The sequence below is a fragment of the Phyllobates terribilis genome, unplaced genomic scaffold, assembly GCF_046119375.1.
Source record: "Phyllobates terribilis strain yellow unplaced genomic scaffold, ASM4611937v1 Scaffold_2__4_contigs__length_985480577, whole genome shotgun sequence".
In the NCBI taxonomy this organism is placed as follows: domain Eukaryota; kingdom Metazoa; phylum Chordata; class Amphibia; order Anura; family Dendrobatidae; genus Phyllobates; species Phyllobates terribilis.
Genome location: NW_027362762.1, coordinates 518507424 through 518527515, shown reverse-complemented (window position 1 = coordinate 518527515; position 20092 = coordinate 518507424). Strand labels below are relative to the sequence as shown.

Genomic DNA, 20092 nt, shown 5'->3' with positions numbered 1-20092 from the left:
TCTGGGTGAATAATTTTGTGAATTACTTTAGTCTATTCGCTAGCATTTTGGTCAATATTTAAAAACCTAATTCAAGATGAGGATTTTTTTAATATAGAAGATGGTAGATCTAAAATATTCAGTTCCCCTTCTTTGAAGCAACTAAGGAACTGTGCTTGCATTATTGCTGGCAAACATTGGTTGTTATTCATCTAGCATCTGCTTCTAACTGCTTAAATAAACCTCTTAAATGCCGCTGCTAATCTCTGGTACTGGCATTCATTTAATGCATGTGAACCAGGGAGGCGTCTCCTTTCACAATCCCAATGGTCTCCCCATGAAGCAATTGCACTGTGCTGTTGGGTTGCTATTGCAGCTGAGGGTCTGCTAAAGACCCCTGTGCCTGCATTACAGTATCACTATGAAGACTAGCCTGTGGCTTTTGTTCATAGGAGACTGATTTTCAGATGATCGCTGGATCAAATCCCCTAAGGGATTGAAAAAATAAAGTTAAAAAAAAAATTGTTTTTAAAAACATACAAAAAAAATACATAAAAATTATTCCCATTTTTCCAAATTAAAGGGAATCTGTCACCAGGTTTTTGCCACATAATTTAAGAGCAGTATAATGTAGAGACAAGAGACCAGATTCCAACGATGTGTCACTTACTGTGCAGCCTACTGTAATTTTTATAAAAATCACTATTTTAATCAACAGGAGATCACTAGAGGCCTAATAAACCTGCTGCCATTTAGTTCTCCTTATTCATGAGCTCTGCATAAACCCGTCCCACCACTGAATGGCAGCTTTCTGCCTATGCACAGTGTACAGAGAAAGCTGCCAATCAGTGGTGTGGATGTGATTTTACAGAGCACCACATTCAGAGAACTGGAAAATCTGCAGCAGATAAAACAGTAATTTTATCAAAACTATAGCAAGAAGTCCAGTAATGTGACTGGTGGAATCAGGGTCTCTGCCCCTACATCATGCAGCTCTCACAATAGTTAGCAAAAACCTGGTGACAGATTCCCTTTAAAAATTAAGAAATAGTAAAAATAAACAGATATAACATTGCTATGTACATAAAAGTCAGCTCTGCTGAAATATAATATCAACTAACCAAATCGGTAAACACTGTAAAGACAAAAAAATGTTAGAATTTCAGTTTTTTTGTTGCCACAACATCAAACAAATGCTAGAAGAAGCTATTTAAACCTCGTATCGACCCCAAAGTTGTATTAATACAAACCTCAGCTCCCCACCCAAAAGACAAGCCCTCACACAGCTCCAGTGGTGGAAAAATGAAAACGTTTGGATCTCGGAATAGGGCATCACAACAAACTTTTTGTTACATACTGACATGGAAAATCATGTGGCCATGGGAGGAGAGATCAGTTTCATGCTGCTCCCGTATTCAGTACATGCACAGGAGGAGTACGAAACTGATCTCCGCTCTTCTCAGAGGCCGCTGGCTGCACTTCTGGGTGTAGAAATTGGAGGCCACTGACAGGAGGCAATGCTGAAAGGTGGGCCAGCCCCCGTACCGTGTGTGCGCTGCCTATCAGAGTCAGGGATCAGCTCAGTATGCACATTTAGGGGGTGTAACGGTGCATCAAGCGTTTGGCCATGCCATAAGCGCACCGAAGCCTTCTTATTTTCATATGGAATATAAAGCGTTTTCAAGCCAGCTACATAAATGAAATGTATACTGCTAATATGATTATTATAGGGACTAAGTCCCCATAATAACTTTTTTTCTTTAGTTTAGTTTGCATTTCGGAAGTGACAAACTCCCATTAATGGTGCGATTTGTATAGGGCAAATGTCCCCTACAAGGCTACGTGCTTAGCTTATCCTGTCAGTGTGGAATGACAGACTCCCTTTGAATTACATAGAAAAAAATAAAATAAAAATACTGCTTACCTAATGGACTGCCACTGACTGAAAACACTGCACTGATTTTAAGCTCCCCTTCAGATGTTTTTGGTTGCTGGGAATATTCCTAAAACAGTAAAAAGCAATGTACAGTTGTTGAATAATGCTACCATGTAGTGTTGGCATATTGTAAGACCTACTTGACATAAGTGTGAAAATATTCCAAAAAGTGGTAGCCACATATACTGTGTTATTTAAGAAGAAAAAGGTGATCATTTAAGGACTTCTGTACCTCAGAGTTGTCTGGTTCGTCTTTGACTTTGTCTACAAAGCTGGTGGCAGGTGCCAGTGCCCGATCATAATCTTCATCCATTGGCTCCTCCTTTATTCTCACATTTGAAGCATACGAGTTTCCCAAATTTTCACCCATTGGAGACTTGCTACTGTAATTGTAACCAGGATCCTGAAACAAAGCAATATAACAAAGTCAACATGAATCTATAATAATCATATGTCCATTTCATCCTCCTTAAGTCCTGCACTGTGTCTTTGCCACTGCTCATGGTGTCAGTTAGAAACTGCATCCCTGTCGTCACGTCAACAGTGCTGCAGCCAATCGGTGAGCGCAGCGACTCTGCCAATGTAGACGGAAAACCCTGCTCAGAGCTACTGATTGGCTGCTGCATGGTGGACGTGACATCAGCACTGCAGACAATAACACACAGTGAGCATCTGCAGAGACTCAACAGCGGACCAGTGAATGGTGAATAAAGTGCAGTTTTTTTGTTTTTGTAACAAACTAGGTCTGGGATTTTCTGAAAGGGGACAGCACCTTTAAAATGCACAGGATTTATCAGATTAACTTCCTTTGATCTTTTATTTGCTGCATCTTTAGATTGTCTAGTCTAAGTCTACACCACATATTACTTAGAATATTTCGGCCATGCCCGTCTGCTCATCCACTTTCTCACTGGCGATGTTCTCACTGAACATTACCAATAATGTGTCTCTTGGCATTTTTCGGGTTTTGCTACCTCACAAACAGGAATTTCACTTTTTTTTTTATGTTAATGTGGCACCCCTGCAGGGGATTACCACAGGATCCATAGGTGCAGGGAGAGATGTACACTTGGGCACACACAACACCTTCCACCCCAGGTCTGAGGGGAGGAGTCAGTTTCCAGGGAGACAGCAAATCGGCAGTTAATCTAGAGACGGGTGAAGGAGGAGGGTCAGAGAGCTGTTGGCTGAGGACCAGTTAAGCCCTGAACTAGGAAACAGGTCTGTGTTGTGAAGCGCCCTAGAGAGAGGGACGGAGGCTAGAAGGAGAAAGAAAGAGATAAAACTATTATCCCTTTAGCTCACCAGGACACCAGAGTCCGAGATTGCTATTAATTCAGGAATAGCATAGAAAACCCGGACAGATCAGGAGGATCTACTCCCCCTGAAGAAGAAGGGGGAAGAGTCGCCAAACTTGACCAAGTATAGGACCAGGGGCCCAGAAAGAGAATTGGTAGCCCCAAGGAAAGGTCCTCATTGTCAGTTGTGGAGAAGGACCCCAAAGAAAGTAAAAGGTGGCAGGTTCAGCTTAAGGCAGGACTGATCCCAAACAACGCACACATTGTTAGAGGAGGCCTCACAAATCTCCAGAGTGAATATCTCTACCTGCACCGAAAACCTGGTTACCCTCCTGAACTGTACCTGTTACCGGACATCAGTAAAAGTAAGGTATTGAAACAAAGACTTAATGTGTGTGTGTTTGTGCCTACTTTGACATTACTGCCTATAGCGTTCAAACAAGCCGTATGCCGATCACCTCAGCAACCATACACAGCGCTGGTAACCGATTTTACCAGTTACCACAGGAGGAGTCAGGACACAATACTCCCATCATCCTCACCCCCAACCCTTTACTGACGGTCCAGGCCACGGAACCGGGAAACGACCAACCGTGATCCCCACAGAAGTAATCCATCCATCCCGGTATCCAAGTACCCCTACCCCTGTCGACCGAATCAGTTTGGTGTCACGAACAGGATACCGGGCCCGGGAGAACCGGGTACTGTGTGCTTAAATTGGATATTATTGGAAGTTTGTGTACTGTAAAACGGGCTGTCATTACTGCGTCATAGAAAAATTAAACTGCGTCACAGAGCGGAGAGAGTCGCGGGGGCGCGGCTAAAGGAGCGCGAGGATAGCCCTGCCGTTTTTTTTTTTTTTTAGAGTCACTGGTTACTGAAGGAGTTAATCGTAGCAGCTGGCAACGGTTAACTAGGGGGGCACCGTCATATCCAAGACCTTGAGGGAGGGGATGCCCAAGACGCAGCAGCAGCCGGTTCCTCAGCTGGTGAAGGAGCCGCAGCATCTGGAGCGATGGCCCCGATAATGCCAATTGCCTTGCCGTATGTACCGGGGGCCAAATGGTTACCGACGTATGAAGGTAAACCCGGTACCTTAACAGCTTTCAAACGTACAATGTGTGCGGTGCTGGACATGTATGCAATGACAGGAAAGCAGCGAGCCTCCGTTGTGCAGGGACAATTAATAGGTGCAGCGGAGCTAGAAGCTGAGACTTGGAGCGATGCTGATGGAGACTCTATAGAAAATGTGTTTGATAAGCTCAAAGCTGCTTTTGAAAAACGCACACAGTCTGAACTAAGGATGCTATTCTACCAATGCAAGCAGAGAAAGCAAGATACCATCAGAGACTTTGCCCTACGTTTACAAGCGGCACTCCGGTCCATAAAACAGGTAGATCCAGCAAGTGTGCAAGACGAAGATAAATTGCTTGCAGAACAGTTTATGAATGGGTTGAGATCAGACTTTCACAGTCAGCAGGTGCACATGTGGGTCCTAGATCATCCAGATGTGGATTATAGTACCTTAAAGGACCGTGCTATAACTGTACTACGAGACCCATTACCTGCAAAACCTGCAATCCCATCCTGGCAGGTTAATACCTCTCACATGAACTTAGAGTCTACCCCTAAAGACTCTGTAAAAGCGGTACAACAAGCTGTCGTACCCGAATCTGCTGATGACCTACGTAATCAGGTGTTACAACTAACCAAAAACATGGACTACGTGCTAAAACTCTTGCAAGCCAGACTGGAGGCATAACCACCAAGCAAAATCCAGTTAGCTGAATCCCCTGAGGATGTTCCGTGGATGAGAAGAAAGCTCATGTCGCCCGTGCAGGGGACCAACGCACCATTCCGACACAGAGCCATGTCGCCCGTGGAGGAGATCAACAAGTCGCCCATTCAGGGGACCAACGCATCATTCCGACGCAGAGCCACCGACCACACGGATTCTTCAGGACAACCTGTTTGCCTTCGTTGCAACAAACCGGGCCACTTTGCAAGAAGATGTCGTTTAAACTCGAGATTCCTGGGTCCCAGGGCCAACTCCCAGGAATAAAACGGCAGGGCCCATATGACTGGCGTAGTCGGTATGTGGGAGGCCGCCCGTACCTCAACATTACGCTAGAAGGAATCCCCACATCGGCCCTATTGGACACTGGGTCACAAGTCACCACCATCCCACATATCCTTTATAAGTAATTTTGGTCTGATGCTGATCTTAGCCCCCCAGACTCTAGTCTTGTTATTTTAGCAGCTAATGGTCAACCACTGAATCAGGTGGGGTTTAGAGAAGAGACAATAAAGCTGGGGAGGGTGGAGTTGAGAGGCCAAGGGTTATGTGTGGTAGAAGATGACCCCAATAACAAATGTCCTTACATGGTGCTTGGTACTAATGTGATTGAAAACTGCCTTGAAGAAGTGCTGTTTTTACTCCAACAGATTACAGAGACTGCTGGCATTGGGCGGAGGACAGTCCTTCTAAGAGAAATCTGTGCCTTAATTCACAAGCAACAGGTAAATCTGTCTAAGGGGGAAGATTGGCAGTGCGGGGTAACAGACCCGTTTCCCATTGTATTACCACCAAACAGTGAAATGATGATATGGTGTCGAGCAGCTATGGGTATCAGAAGAAAGGAATACCAGGCAATTGTAGAACCGGTATATTCAGAGCACTGCTGACAGCTAGAGGGGTGGAGGATGTACGCAGGGGAAGAGTACCAATCAGTGTTTTGAATTGTGGTGAGGAAGAAGTGAAACTACCCCGGTATGCTACTGTAGCAAAGCTGTACACTGTCAGTAATAACAACATACAGACATTAGAGCCCTTGCCCCCGTCAAGTCAGGCGGAGGACAACAACCCCAAGGGACAGCTGGAGGAGTGGTGTCAGCAGTCGCACATAGGGACTGATGCCACTCCTGACCACCAGAAGCAAGGAGTTTACCGGGTAGTACAAGAGTTTAGCCAAGTATTCAGTAAGCATCCATTAGATTTTGGGAGGATAAAAGGGGTACACCATCACATACCCACAGGAGATCATCCCCCGATTAAAGTGAGACATAGACCCATCCCACCAAACCACTACCAGTGTGCTAAAGAGATGCTGCAGGACATGAAGGAGGCCGGGGTTATAAGAGATAGCTGTAGTCCCTGGGTGGCCCCCTTAGTCTTAGTCAGAAAGAAGGATGGCACTATGAGGAGGTGTGTGGATTACAGGGAGGTCAATAAGATCACTCACAAAGATGCTTACCCGTTACCCCGGATAGAGGAGTCTCTTGGTGCATTAAAGACGGCTAAGTATTTCTCCACATTAGATCTCACTAGTGGATATTGGCAGGTCTCCGTTGCAGAAGAAGACCGGGAGAAAACAGCATTCACAACACCAATGGGCCTATGCGAATTCAATAGCATGCCATTTGGGTTATGCAATGCACCGGGGACATTTCAGAGACTCATGGAGTGCTGCCTGGGACACCGGAATTTTGAGACGGTACTTTTATACCTGGATGACATCATTAGTGTATTCCAAAACCTATGAAGAACATCTGGAACACCTGGTAGAGGTATTTGCAGCTCTAACAAAGTATGGAATGAAACAAACCATCTAAATGTACCTACTGAAGCCAAAAGTCCAATACCTAGGGCATGTGGTCAGCGTGGATGGCGTAGCAACAGATCCGGAAAAAGTGACAGCTATCTAGGACTGGCAGAGGCCGACCACTGTCAGAGAGGTACGTCAGTTCTTAGGTTTGGTTGGGTATTACAGAAGATTTATTAAGGGCTACAAGAAGATGGCAGCGCCCCTACAAGATCTTCTGGTAGGCCAAGCTAAGAAGAGAGGGTCTTCAGAGCCGCCGTTGGAATGGGGAAAGAAACAAGAAGACTCCTTCCAACAAATGAAACAAGCCCTGACCGGTGAGGAAATCTTGGCGTATCCAGATTATAACCTACCATTTGTCCTCTACACGGATGCAAGTAATGTAGGCCTGGGAGCAGTACTGTCCCAAATACAAGAAGGCAAGGAAAGAGTAATTGCCTATGCCAGTAGAAGACTTCGACCTACCGAGAGGAACCCGGAAAATTACAGTTCCTTTAAGTTGGAGTTCCTGGCCTAGGGTCTGGGCAGTCACAGAGAGGTTCAAGCATTATTTAGCAGCTTCAAAATTTACCATCTTTACGGACAACAATCCGCTAACACACTTCGATACTGCAAAACTTGGTGCATTGGAGCAGCGCTGGATGGCCCGGCTATCGAATTACGACTTTACCATCAAGTACGGCGTGGGCCGTTGAAATGCAAATGCTGATGCCCTCTCCAGAAACCCTCAAGTACATTTGCATGGGCTTGAAGAAGAAACAGATGACTTGGAGGAAACAGAACTTCCAGCTTTCCATAAAAGTAGAAAATGGAAAATGACAGAAACCCATATGTACCAGAACCGTCAGGATGTTGCACTAAACCCGCTGCCTCATTATGGATGGAAAGAAACCCAAGACAGCGATCCGGCAGTGAGCCTAGTGAAGAGGCTGGTAACCCAACCGGATTCCAAAATTGAGAAGAATGCTCCCCCAGAGGCCCAATACCTGTGGAAAGAAAGAAGCAGGTTATTTATCTATAAAAACAAATTGTGCAGACGGTATATCAATTCAAGGACACATGAAATGGTATGGCAAGTTGTGGTTCCAAAGAGAGACGTCCAAATGGTATTGGAAGCATACCATAATGGAGAAGGACACTTTGGATGGAGAAAACTGGAAATACTGTTACGTGAGAGGTTTTATTGGATTGGCATGAGGTCTTCCATAGAAAAATGGTGTAAAAATTGTGGCCCATGCTCATTAAGAAGAGGAGATCGTAACAACCAGAAAGCACAACTCCAGTCTATCATAACCAAACAGCCCTTGGAACTAGTAGCCTTGGATCATGTCAAACTCACACACAGTAGATCAAGCTATACTTATGCTCTTACCATGGTGGACCACTATTCCAGATTCCTAGTGGTAGCTCCTGTGAAGGATTTGACAGCTCAGACAGCAGCAAGAACCTTTCAAGCTTATTTCTGCAGGCCACATGGATATCCAGAACAGGTATTGACAGATCAGGGTCCTGCCTTTGAAGCGGAAATATTTCAAGAGTTCTGTAGCTTGTATGGATGCAAGAAAATTCGTACCACGCCTTACCATCCCCAAACTAACGGAATGTGCGAAAAAATGAATCACGTGGTAATAGAACTGCTGAAGACTCTACCCTTGGAAGACAGAAACAGATGGGCAGAGAAATTACCAGATCTTATTGACATCTATAACATCCCAGTAAGCTCAACTAATTGTACCCCGGCATACTTGATGAGAGCGAGACCAGGAAAATTGCCAGTGGACTTTGAAATGGGCATTGTAGTTCCTGAGGAAGACCCCTCAAGTGCAGATTGGGATACTAGAAGAACAGAACAATACAAGAAAATACAGGAGTGTGTTGAGAAAAGTCTAGCAAAGTCCAGAGAAAGACAAGAAAACAATTTCAATAAAAACGCACAAGGAATCCCGTTAACCCCCGGAGAATTGGTTTTGAAAAGGAAAAAGAGACTTCATAAGTTAGATAATCAATGGGAAGAACCATACACTGTATTACCATCCAATTTTGACAAGCAGAAAACCTGTCTAATCAGCAAGGATACCGGAAAAACAACAGCGACAGTGTCCCGAGATCACTTAAAGAAGTGTCCTTAACCCTTACAACAAAAAGAATATATCCCTTGTCCCATACCAGAAGAAGAGACACCAAGGACAATTAAGACAATCTTAGGAGAGTTACCCGCAGATTGGCCCCAAATAGAAGGAGCATATTTAATTCCCATGTTGACATTCCCACAACCAGTAGAAGGATCAAGAGCAGAAGAACCACCTGCTGCAGCCGAGCTAGGGAATCCTGCATTCGGTGTACCTGACATTCCCACTAGGGGAGTGGGAAGACAATCAGGCATACCTGTGCTACGTAGACCAACACATGAGTCAGTAAGTAGTGTTCGCTTCACACCAGGCTTACGCACCAGTGGGATACCAGTTTTACGGAGGTCATCACGTATTAATTTTGGACACCCACCACTCAGATACAGGGAGTAAACCATAACAAGTGGGAAATGTAAATAGGTTAAAAAATGTAAATACGTGGTTAAAGTCAGTATATAGAAGGGTGACTAGTAGACCAAAACAGGTTACACCAGGTACACACCATAAAAAAAGGGGTGAGTAGAGTTGGCGTAAGAAGCTGTCTAGGAAGAGCAAAATCTTGGCCAATAGGTGACCCCAGTGACAAAAGGTCTGCAGTGCTTATGACCGGTAGAGGCCCCTGCAGTACCTAGGACCCTTGCGTCAAGGCTCACGTAGTAAATGTTTTGTTGTGTATTGTGAATTAAGTCTATTTGAATCTTTAAGCCTAAAGAGACTTTACCTGTTTGGACGTCTGAAACTTTTTGCAAATTTTTAAGAATGGACTGAAGCCACAAGATTGGTGGTAAAAAAAAACAAAACACTTTCCCTTTAACAGCCTGCAGCAGATCTACTAGCGTTGTATGGACTGGTTATCGGTTTTTCCCATTTTCCTTGGTTATTGTAAATTTTATTTTTGGGACTCTATTCAAATTACAAATGTAAATGTTAAGGTTATGTTATCTTTGTTAAAAAAAAAAAATGTTTCAGTCGCGGAGGACTGAAGTTAACTAGGGGGGAATGTGGCACCCCTGCGGGGGATTACCACAGGATCCATAGGTGCAGGGAGAGATGTACACTTGGGCACACACAACACCTTCCACCCCAGCTCTGAGGGGAGGAGTCAGTTTCCAGGGAGACAGCAAAGCGGCAGTTAGTCTTGAGAGGGGTGAAGGAGGAGGGAGACACAGAGAGAGCTGTTGGCTGAGGACCAGTTAAGCCCTGAACTAGGAAACAGGTCTGTGTTGTGAAGCGCCCTAGAGAGAGGGACGGAGGCTAGAAGGAGAAAGAAAGAGATAAAACTATTATCCCTTTAGCTCACCTGGACACCAGAGTCCGAGATTGCTATTAATTCAGGAATAGCATAGAAAACCTGGACAGATCAGGAGGATCTACTCCCCCTGAAGAAGGGGAAAGAGTTGCCAAACTTGACCAAGTATAGGACCAGGGGCCCAGAAAGAGAATTGGTAGCCCCAAGGAAAGGTCCTCATTGTCAGTTGTGGAGAAGGACCCCAAAGAAAGTAAAAGGTGGCAGGTTCAGCTTAAGGCAGGACTGATCCCAAACAACGCACACATTGTTAGAGGAGGCCTCACAAATCTCCAGAGTGAATATCTCTACCTGCACCGAAAACCTGGTTACCCTCCTGAACTGTACCTGTTACCGGACATCAGTAAAAGTAAGGTATTGAAACAAAGACTTAATGTGTGTGTGCCTACTTTGACATTACTGCCTATAGCGTTCAAACAAGCCGTATGCCGATCACCTCAGCAACCATACACAGCGCTGGTAACCGATTTTACCAGCTACCACAGGAGGAGTCAGGACACAATACTCCCATCATCCTGACCCCCATCCCTTTACTGACGGTCCAGGGCACGGAACCGGGAAACGACCAACCGTGATCCCCACAGAAGTAATCCATCCATCCCGGTTGACCTAATCATTTGCATCAGTTCATGTAAAGAAAATGCCTACAACTGGGAACATTTGTTTTTCTTTTTACTGTGAAGCAACAAGACAAAATAACTGAAAACTTCAGTGTGCATAACTATTCACCCCACTAAAGTCAGTACTTTGTAGAGCCTCCTTTTGTGGCAATTACAGCTGCAAGTTACTTTGGATAAGTCTCTATAAGCTTTCCACTTCTTCCTACTGGGATTTTTGACCATTGCTCAAGGCAAAACTGCTCCAAACCTCCAAGTTAGATGGTTTCCTCTGGTGAACAGCAATCTTCAAGTCTGACCACGGATTCTTAATTAGATAAAGGTCTGGGCTTTGACTAGGCCCCTCCAAAACATTTACACGTTTCCCCTTAAACCACTCGAGTGTTGCTTTAGCAGTATGCTATGGATCATTGTCTTGTTGAAAGATGAACCTCCGTCCCAGTCTCAAATCACCAATAGATTGAAAGAGATTTTGCTGAAGAATATCCCGGTATTTCGCACCATCTATCTTCCCCTCAACTCGGACCATTTTCACTGTCTATGCTGCCAAAAAACATCCCCACAGTATGCGGCTGCCACCACCATGTTTCACTATGCGGATGTTCTTGGGGTGATTAGCAGTGTTGGTTTGGCACCAGACATAGCGTTTACAGTGTTGACTAAAAAGTTCAATTTTGGTCTCATCTGACCACAGCACCTTCCTCCATACATTTGAGGAGTCTCCCATATGTCTTTTAGCAAACTCAAGACGAGCCTTACAATTTTTGTGTGTAAGTAAAAGCGTTTTTCTGCCCACTCTTTCATAAAGGCTGCACAGTCTCTGCTTAGGAACTCTGAAGCTCCTTCAGGGTTATCTTTTGGTCTCTGTGCTGCCTCTCTGATTATTGCCCTCCTTGCCCGGGCTAAGCGGCCCTCTCTTGGCAGGTTTGTTTTGGTACCATGTTCTTTCCATTTGATGATAATGGATTTGATAGTGCTCCGGGGTGATCATCAGAGATTGGGATATTTTTTTTTTTAATAACCCAACCCAGACTTGTACTTCTCAACAACTTTGTGCCTGACTTGTTTGGAGATCTCCTTGGTCTTCATGGTGTTTTGTTAGTGTTGCCTCTTGCTTAAAGGTAACCTGTCATGTAATTTCAAGCATCTAAACTGTCCCCAGTGCGATGCTAGTGATGCAATATGAATCACTAACAAGTTATTTTCAATAAAAACAGCAGTCTAATCATGTGCAAAAAGTATTTTATATAGTACCTGCTTGTCTAATCATAGGGGTGTGCTTAATTTGCTCTTCAGTCACGGGCGTTGCCGCCCACTCAATTTGATTGATTGCGCCGCCGTCACTAGAATCCAGCGCTTGCAGTGTATAGCCGGCCGCGCTTGCACAGTGTGGCACTTGGATCTTTCGGACATATTGAAGATCAACAGGGATCCAGGGCTGCGGCTGCTTTCTAACTTCCTCTTGATGTTTGATTTGTCCGATGCTGGGTACAGTAACGTCAGCGATGATTGGGCCCAGGGCTCAAGTACCGGTACCGCTGGTTAGGCTCCGGCACGGGAGGTGAATATAAGTGCTTTTATTTTATCAGTGCCAAACATTCAGATCGAGAAGGGGTTGTCCTAGTAGTGGACAACCCCTTTAAAGACCATCCTCTCCATCGGGAAAAGGAATCCTCCATGTGTAGCACCTATATATCTTCATTAAAAAGGCAACTTTTGCATTTTAGTTTAAACATAAGCCATTGGAGGCAACACAATTGGCTATTTTTTGTTTTGTCATTCACTTAAGGCCGCGTGCCCATTATGCGCTTTTCAAGCGTTTTTGCTGCGGAATTTCCGTAACGAAAACGCTTAAAAAACGCTTGGTAATACGTGCCCCATGGTCCCCAATTATAATCCGCATGTGCTATGCACATGCTGCGGAAATTTCGGCTGCGGATTATCATTGCGGAAAAAAATACGCAGCATGTCCAATAATTTTGCGGACACGAAGCGTAATTGCCGCCATTGATTTGCATTGAAACGCTTAATATCCGTGTCAGCACATTTGCACACATGGATATTAAGCGATTCTATGTGGGATGGTACCCGGGTTTGGAGAAGAGGAGACTCCCCTCCAGACCCAGGTACCACAGAACCTGTTAAAAAAAGAATTTAAAATAAAAAATAAAGATTATACTTACCTTCCGATGGCCCCCGGCCTCCTCAGCGATGCGTTCGGTCTGTTGTATGAGTTGCGGGGGTGTGAGGACCTGCCATGACGTCATTTAGTCATGTGACAGGTCACGCGACCGCTGACATCCGCTGTGGCATGACCTTTCACACCACTGCGACCCATACAACATACCAGACGAAGCGGAGAAAATACCGGGGGCCATCGGAAGGTAAGTATAATCTTTATTTTTTACCATTTTTATTCTTTCTTTTTTAACTATTACTTGGTCACACTATATAAATCCATACCGGTTGCATGGATTTATAGTGTGACCAAGTTGTCAAGCACTTTTCCAAGTGATGCTAAAAAGCAGAAATGCATGCAAAAACGCTTCACAAACGCTTCTACCTGGCAGGAAAACCGCATGTAAAATCCGCATACATTTTTCCTCCCAGGGAGATGCGGAAAAAATATGCAGCATTTCTGCATCGTAGGCACTTAGCCTCACAGCTTTCTTTTGTAGACTGCAGCAGGTTCAGGAGAGTCATCTCATTCCAACACCAAACACACAGATAAGATCATATTAATCTTGCCAGTCAATTTCTGGGAAAGAGGCATGCTCAATGTCTTCCTTGAGACTCTTATAATGATTATCTCCTATTGATTGTAGTATACATTAGGCACACATACACTGCTGTACCTTACCCTAAAATTGCTATCTGGGGCTTGTGCCGCCAACTGTCCTCGCGAGGAATCCTCCATTTGACCTGAAAGAGAATTAGTAAAATTGTTATGGATCATGGTCAATATCCTAGCTGAGGTCATGAAATGAACACATCTAGATATTTAAGCATCTACCATGTTAAAACGATCTTCTGAGAATGCCAACACCGATATTTTGCTCTGGTAATAACACCTAATATTGCAATTCTAAATAACAACTCAATCTGTTAAGGTCATCAGAAAATTACCTGCTAATCTTAGGCTCCTGCAGGCAATTAGGTGATAATTACAATGATGTTTGTAGTCAAACTATATGTGCAGTGGTTTTGCTATAGTTATAAAGTCTCAAGTCATCAGGATAGTATGGTATATTGGTCGAGTCACACTTAGAAAAAACGTCCTTTCCCTTTGACTGATCGCTCCAGCCAGTTGACGTCCGCATCGACTTCTTTGAAATCCAGTGTATACACTTGCATGATATAGGGTCAGAGCGCCTCAGTCATGTGCAGTGAGCTTGGTGAGGCTGAGATGTATACACCCCAGTTCATTATGTATCAGCATACCCAAATAAGTGCTTGTTTTTTGGTGAGTTGTAGTTTTTAAAGATCGCATACAATAGAAAAAAAACAAACACAAAACTGGCTTGTTTCACTATTTACCAAGACTCATAACTTTTTTATACACACACATACAGTACAGACCAAATGTTTGGACACACCTTCTCATTTAAAGATTTTTCTGTATTTTCATGACTTTGAAATTTGTACATTCACACTGAAGGCATCAAAACTATGAATTAACACATGTGGAATTATATACTTAACAAAAAAGTGTGAAACAACTGAAAATATGTCTTATATTCTAGGTTCTTCAAAGTAGCCACCTTTTGCTTTGATGACTGCTTTGCACACTCTTGGCATTCTCTTGATGAGCTTCAAGAGGTAGTCACCGGAAATGGTTTTCATTTCACAGGTGTGCCCTGTCAGGTTTAATAAGTGGGATTTCTTGCCTTATAAATGGGGTTGGGACCATCAGTTGTGTTATGCAGAAGTTTGGTGGATACACAGCTGATAGTCCTACTGAATAGACTGTTAGAATTTGTATTATGGCAAGAAAAAAGCAGCTAAGTAAAGAAAAACGAGTGGTCATCATTACTTTAAGAAATGAAGGTCAGTCAGTCTGAAAAATTGGGCAAACTTTGAAAGTGTCCCCAAGTGCAGTTGCAAAAACCATCAAGCGCTACAAAGAAACTGGCCCACATGAGGACCGCCCCAGGAAAGGAAGACCAAGAGTCACCTCTGCTTCTGAGGATAAGTTTATCCGAGTCACCAGCCTCAGAAATCGCAGGTTAACAGCAGCTCAGATTAGAGACCAGGTCAATGCCACACAGAGTTCTAGCAGCAGACACATCTATTCAACAACTGTTAAGAGGAGACTTTGTGCAGCAGGCCTTCATGGTAAAATAGCTGCTAGGAAATCACTGCTAAGGACAGGCAACAAGCAGAAGAGACTTGTTTGGGCTAAAGAACACAAGGAATGGACATTAGACCAATGGAAATCTGTGCTTTGGTCTGATGAGTCCAAATTTGAGATCTTTGGTTCCAACCACCGTGTCTTTGTGCGAAGCAGAAAAGGTGAACGGATGGACTCTACATGCCTGGTTCCCACCGTGAAGCATGGAGGAGGAGGTGTGATGGTGTGGGGGTGCTTTGCTGGTGACACTGTTGGGGATTTATTCAAAATTGAAGGCATACTGAACTAGCATGGCTACCACAGCATCTTGCAGCGGCATGCTATTTAATCCGGTTTGCGTTTAGTTGGACCATTATTTATTTTTCAACAGGACAATGACCCCAAACACACCTCCAGGCTGTGTAAGGGCTATTTGATCAAGAAGGAGAGTGATGGGGTGCTACACCAGATGACCTGGCCTCCACAGTCACCAGACCTGAACCCAATCGAGATGGTTTGGGGTGAGCTGGACCGCAGAGTGAAGGCAAAAGGTCCTGCAATGCCTGCACATTAGGAAAGAGACAAAGCGAATCAGAAGAACTATACTACATTTCTAATTTGAGGTATTTGCTAATATTATTAATACACCTAGTACATATTGGTATAGGATCGTGGACCAAAAGGAATTGGACAATTGACTCCAAGGCTATTTCATGGACAGGTGTGGGCAATCCCTTCGTTATGTCATTCTCAATTAAGCAGATAAAATGCCTGGAGTTGATTTGAGGTGTGGTGCTTGCATTTGGAAGGTTTTGCTGTGAAGTAAACATGCGGTAAAAGGAGCTCTCCATGCAGGTGAAACAAGCCATCCTTAAGCTGCAAAAACAGAAAAAACCCATCCGAGAAATTGCTACAATATTAGGAGTGGCAAAATCTACAGTTTGGTACATCCTGAGAAAGAAAGAAAGCACTGGTGAACTCATCAATGCAAAAAGACCTGGGCGCTGTAACATACCTGGCGGCGTCCTTGCATGGTGGTCCATCTCCCACTGTGCAAGAGGGCGCACTTGATCTCCTGTCCAGAATGTCTCTCTGGCTTCCCTCCATGCTGTCTGTTTGTGTCTGTTTCTGCTGCTTAAGGGCGGCGCCCGATCACTTCCTGCCTTTTGTACCTGCTGTGGGTCACACCCCTTGTGCGTCCTCAGCCTATTGCTGTCTGTCACTTGGTATATAGCTCAGCAGCTCCCTTCTATCCCTGCCTGAGCATAGTGTTTCCTTCAGTGTGTGCTTGCACTCTGAAGGTGCCAGGTCCCATCTCTTGTCTCCTTTTTGTATCAGTTCCCGTGTCTGAACTGAGTCCTGTATGTCTCCTGCTTTGCGGTATCAGCTCCCGTGTCTGAACTGAGTCCTGTATGTCTCCTGCTTTGCGGTATCAGCTCCCGTGTCTGAACTGACTCCTTTCTGTGTTCTCTTGTCTGTCCTCTCTGAACACGCTCCTAGCCTGTTCCTCTCGCCTTCTAGTGGCCGATTTCCTAGACCCGCTCCTGTGTCTGGTCTGTCCTGTCTGAACACGCTCCTTGCCTGTTCGTTCCGCCTCTCTGGGGGCCGTATTCCCAGACCCGCTCCTGTATCCCTCTGCAGTGTCGGTCTCCTCCGTACACTCAGTTCCAGTCTGAACTCTCTCCTGTCCTTTACCTGTTTTGCCTCTATGTCCGTTCCCTTCCTTTTTCTGCAGAGTCTGAACTCGTACCTAACTCCTGCTTGTTGTCTCTGCAAGTACTGTGTGAGTATCTGGCTCTGTCTTTCCCTTCCTGTCTGTTCCGTGTGAACAGAGCCCTGTCCTCCCTGCTCAGCCTTGTCTGCACTCTAGCTGTGCTTGCCTGTAACCCTCTGCCTGTATTGTTCCTGTGTCCCGGTGTTTACTGGGTCCTATCCCGCCTGTGTTCCTACCTGCTAGTGCCTCCCTGTCTGCACTCTAGCTGTGCTTGCCTTTACCCCCCTGCCTGCATACCCGCCTGCCTGCATACCAGTCGTGCCTGCCTATACCCTCCAGTCTGTGTGCCAGCCTACCAGCCTGTTCCTGTATTTCCCTGTGTGGGTCAACAGCCGTGTCCGGGGTCTGTCCTGGAGTAGCACCTGGTCCCTCTGCTCGGTTCCTCCTTGGTGCACTGGCGTCGTATGCCGTCGTGCGACCCTGGTCGGATCGGGTGAATACTTAGTCACGCCCCTCCAGGCATTCACTCTCCGGCACGGTCCAGTGGAATCACTACCAATCACACGCACACGCCGCTTAGCCCGGGCGTGTGCATAACAGGCGCCCACGGAAGACAACAGTGGTGGATGATCGCAGAATAATCTCCATGGTGAAGAGAAACCCCTTCACAACAGCCAACCAAGTGAACAACACTCTCCAGGAGGTAGGCGTATCAATATCCAAATCTACCATAAAGAGAAGACTGCATGAAAGTAAATACAGAGGGTTCACTGCACGGTGCAAGCCACTCATAAGCATCAAGAATAAAAAGCCTAGACTGGACTTTGCTAAAAAAAAAAAAAACATCTAAAAAAGCCAGCACAGTTCTGGAAGAACATTCTTTGGACAGATGAAACCAAGATCAACTTCTACCAGAATGATGGAAAGAGAAAAGTATGGCGAAGGCGTGGTACAGCTCATGATCCAAAGCATACCGCATCATCTGTAAAACATGGCGGAGGCAGTGTGATGGCTTGGGCATGCATGGCTGCCAGTGGCACTGGGTCACTAGTGTTTATTGATGATGTGACACAGGACAGAAGCAGCCGAATTAATTCTGATGTATTCAGAGCCATACTGTGTGCTCAGATCCAGCCAAATGCAGCCAAACTGATTGGTCGTCGTTTCATACTACAGATGGACAATGACCCAAAACATAAAGCCAAAGCAACCCAGGAGTTTATTAAAGCAAAGAAGTGGAATATTCTTGAATGGCCAAGTCAGTCACTTGATCTCAACCCAATTGAGCATGCATTTCACTTGTTAAAGACTAAACTTCAGACAGAAAGGCCCACAAACAAAAAGCAACTGAAAACCACCGCAGTGAAGGCCTGGCAGAGCATCAAAAAGGAGGAAACACAGCGTCTTGTGATGTACATGAGTTCAAGACTTCAGGCCGTCATTGCCAACAAAGGGTTTTCAACCAAGTACTAGAAATGAACATTTTATTTACAATTATTTAATCTGTCCAATTACTTTTGGTGCCTTTAAAAACAGGGTGGCACATGTTAAGGAGCTGAAACTCCAAAACCCTTCATCCAATTTTAATGTGGGTACCCTCAAATGAAAGCTGAAAGTCTGAACTTCAACTGCATCCAAATTGTTTTGTTTAAAATTCATTGTGATAATGTCTAGAACCAAAATTAGAAAAATGTTGTCTCTGTCCAAATATATATGGACCTAACTGTATTTGTTAATAATAATATTATTATTACACCTACCACATATTGGGACAGGATCTTGAAGATGGGAATACCCCTTTAAGTAAACAGCTATGGTCGCTTCGGTTATGTGGCATAGCTCAGCTCTGCCGTCTCCTGCCAATCATACGGTCACACAATTCCTAACTTCGCTCTGGTTAAAGGGGTATCCCCATCTCCAAGATCCTATCCTAATATGTAGTAGGTGTAGTAATAATAATATTAGCAAATACCTCCAATTAGGAATGTAGTATAGTTTTTCTGAATCGCTATGCCTCATTCCCAATGTGCAGGCATTGCAGGACCTTAGGTATCTATGGTTACGACCACCTTATACAGTGAAAGTTAGTTAGCTAGTTGCTAGTGGTCGTAACCATAGATACCTAAGGTCCTGCAATGCCACGAACAGATACAACTAACAGCAGCTGAAGAGCCTAATAGGATAACATGCTGATTACCATAATTAGCAGTGAGTGTGACCAGGACGAACTTTGAGGTTGGTGGAGTGCAAATTACAAGAAACTAAAAACATAGAAAGAGGCGTTAGAGGGATGCAATTTGGGGAGTGGTGGAATGCAGTTTGTATACTGGTAGTCCTGGTCATCACTTGAAAAAAAAAACATAAGCAGAAAAATAAACAAAATGCCAGAATTATAGTCTTTTCGTTTCCTCACCAGCCTAAAAAAAAGGAATAAAAAAAGATCTTACATTTTACGTTATGGCTCTACTAGAATTCTGTTTACCTGCACCCGTAACAGATGTCCTTGACAAGGACAGTTCCCGGTTGAAACGTTGAACAAAATCTGTTTTTGACTCCTTGCCGGATCAAAATAAATTTACACTGCAGCAAGACCCACAATCTCATTTCATTCTCGTTTGTGGTGCGGAGGTTCCAACCTCTATAAATGTGAGCAGCTGCTCCCCTTAAATGGGTTTTCCCACGAACAAATGCTGATTTTAAATCAATACATCTTGAAATAATAAGAAGTTCCACAATTCAATGTGTTTAAATAAAATGTTCCTGTGCTGAGATAATCTTATAAACGTGCCCCTGCTGTGTACTGTGTAATGGTGGTGTCTGACCATGTAAAGAACATAGGGATCATGGGATCACAGCAGATTCTTTTGTGAGAAACATGTCACTGCCTGTTTTAAAACAATGTTTTACCTCAAAGAAAGAAATCATCTGCGATCCTCTGCTGTAATGTCTGAGTACTCTTTTGCTTCTTCCCCTGCCCAGGAGATGTGGTATGATCAGACCGTGTTCCTGCACGGTCAGACACCGCCATTACACAGTACACAGCAGGGGCACATTTATAAGATTATCTCAGCAAAGGGACATTTTATTTAAATACATCCAATTGTGGAACTTATTATAATTCTAAGATCTATTAGCTTTATTATAGTTACAGCACAAACACAGTAAAAACAAAGCCTAAAGA

General features: G+C 44.4%; 1 protein-coding gene across 3 annotated transcripts in view; it reads right to left on the bottom strand.

Moving 5' to 3' along the window:
• ZMYM4 (zinc finger MYM-type containing 4) overlaps positions 1-20092 on the bottom strand; it is a 118265-nt gene that overhangs the window by 47715 nt on the left and 50458 nt on the right. For all 3 annotated transcript variants that reach the window (XM_073665991.1, XM_073665986.1, XM_073665997.1), the window contains exons 3-5: positions 13728-13789; positions 2148-2318; positions 1904-1982 (exon numbers count right to left, since the gene is read on the bottom strand). In XM_073665991.1, the coding sequence (XP_073522092.1) occupies positions 1904-1982; positions 2148-2318; positions 13728-13789 (312 nt within the window). The remainder of the gene's footprint in view (positions 1-1903; positions 1983-2147; positions 2319-13727; positions 13790-20092) is intronic.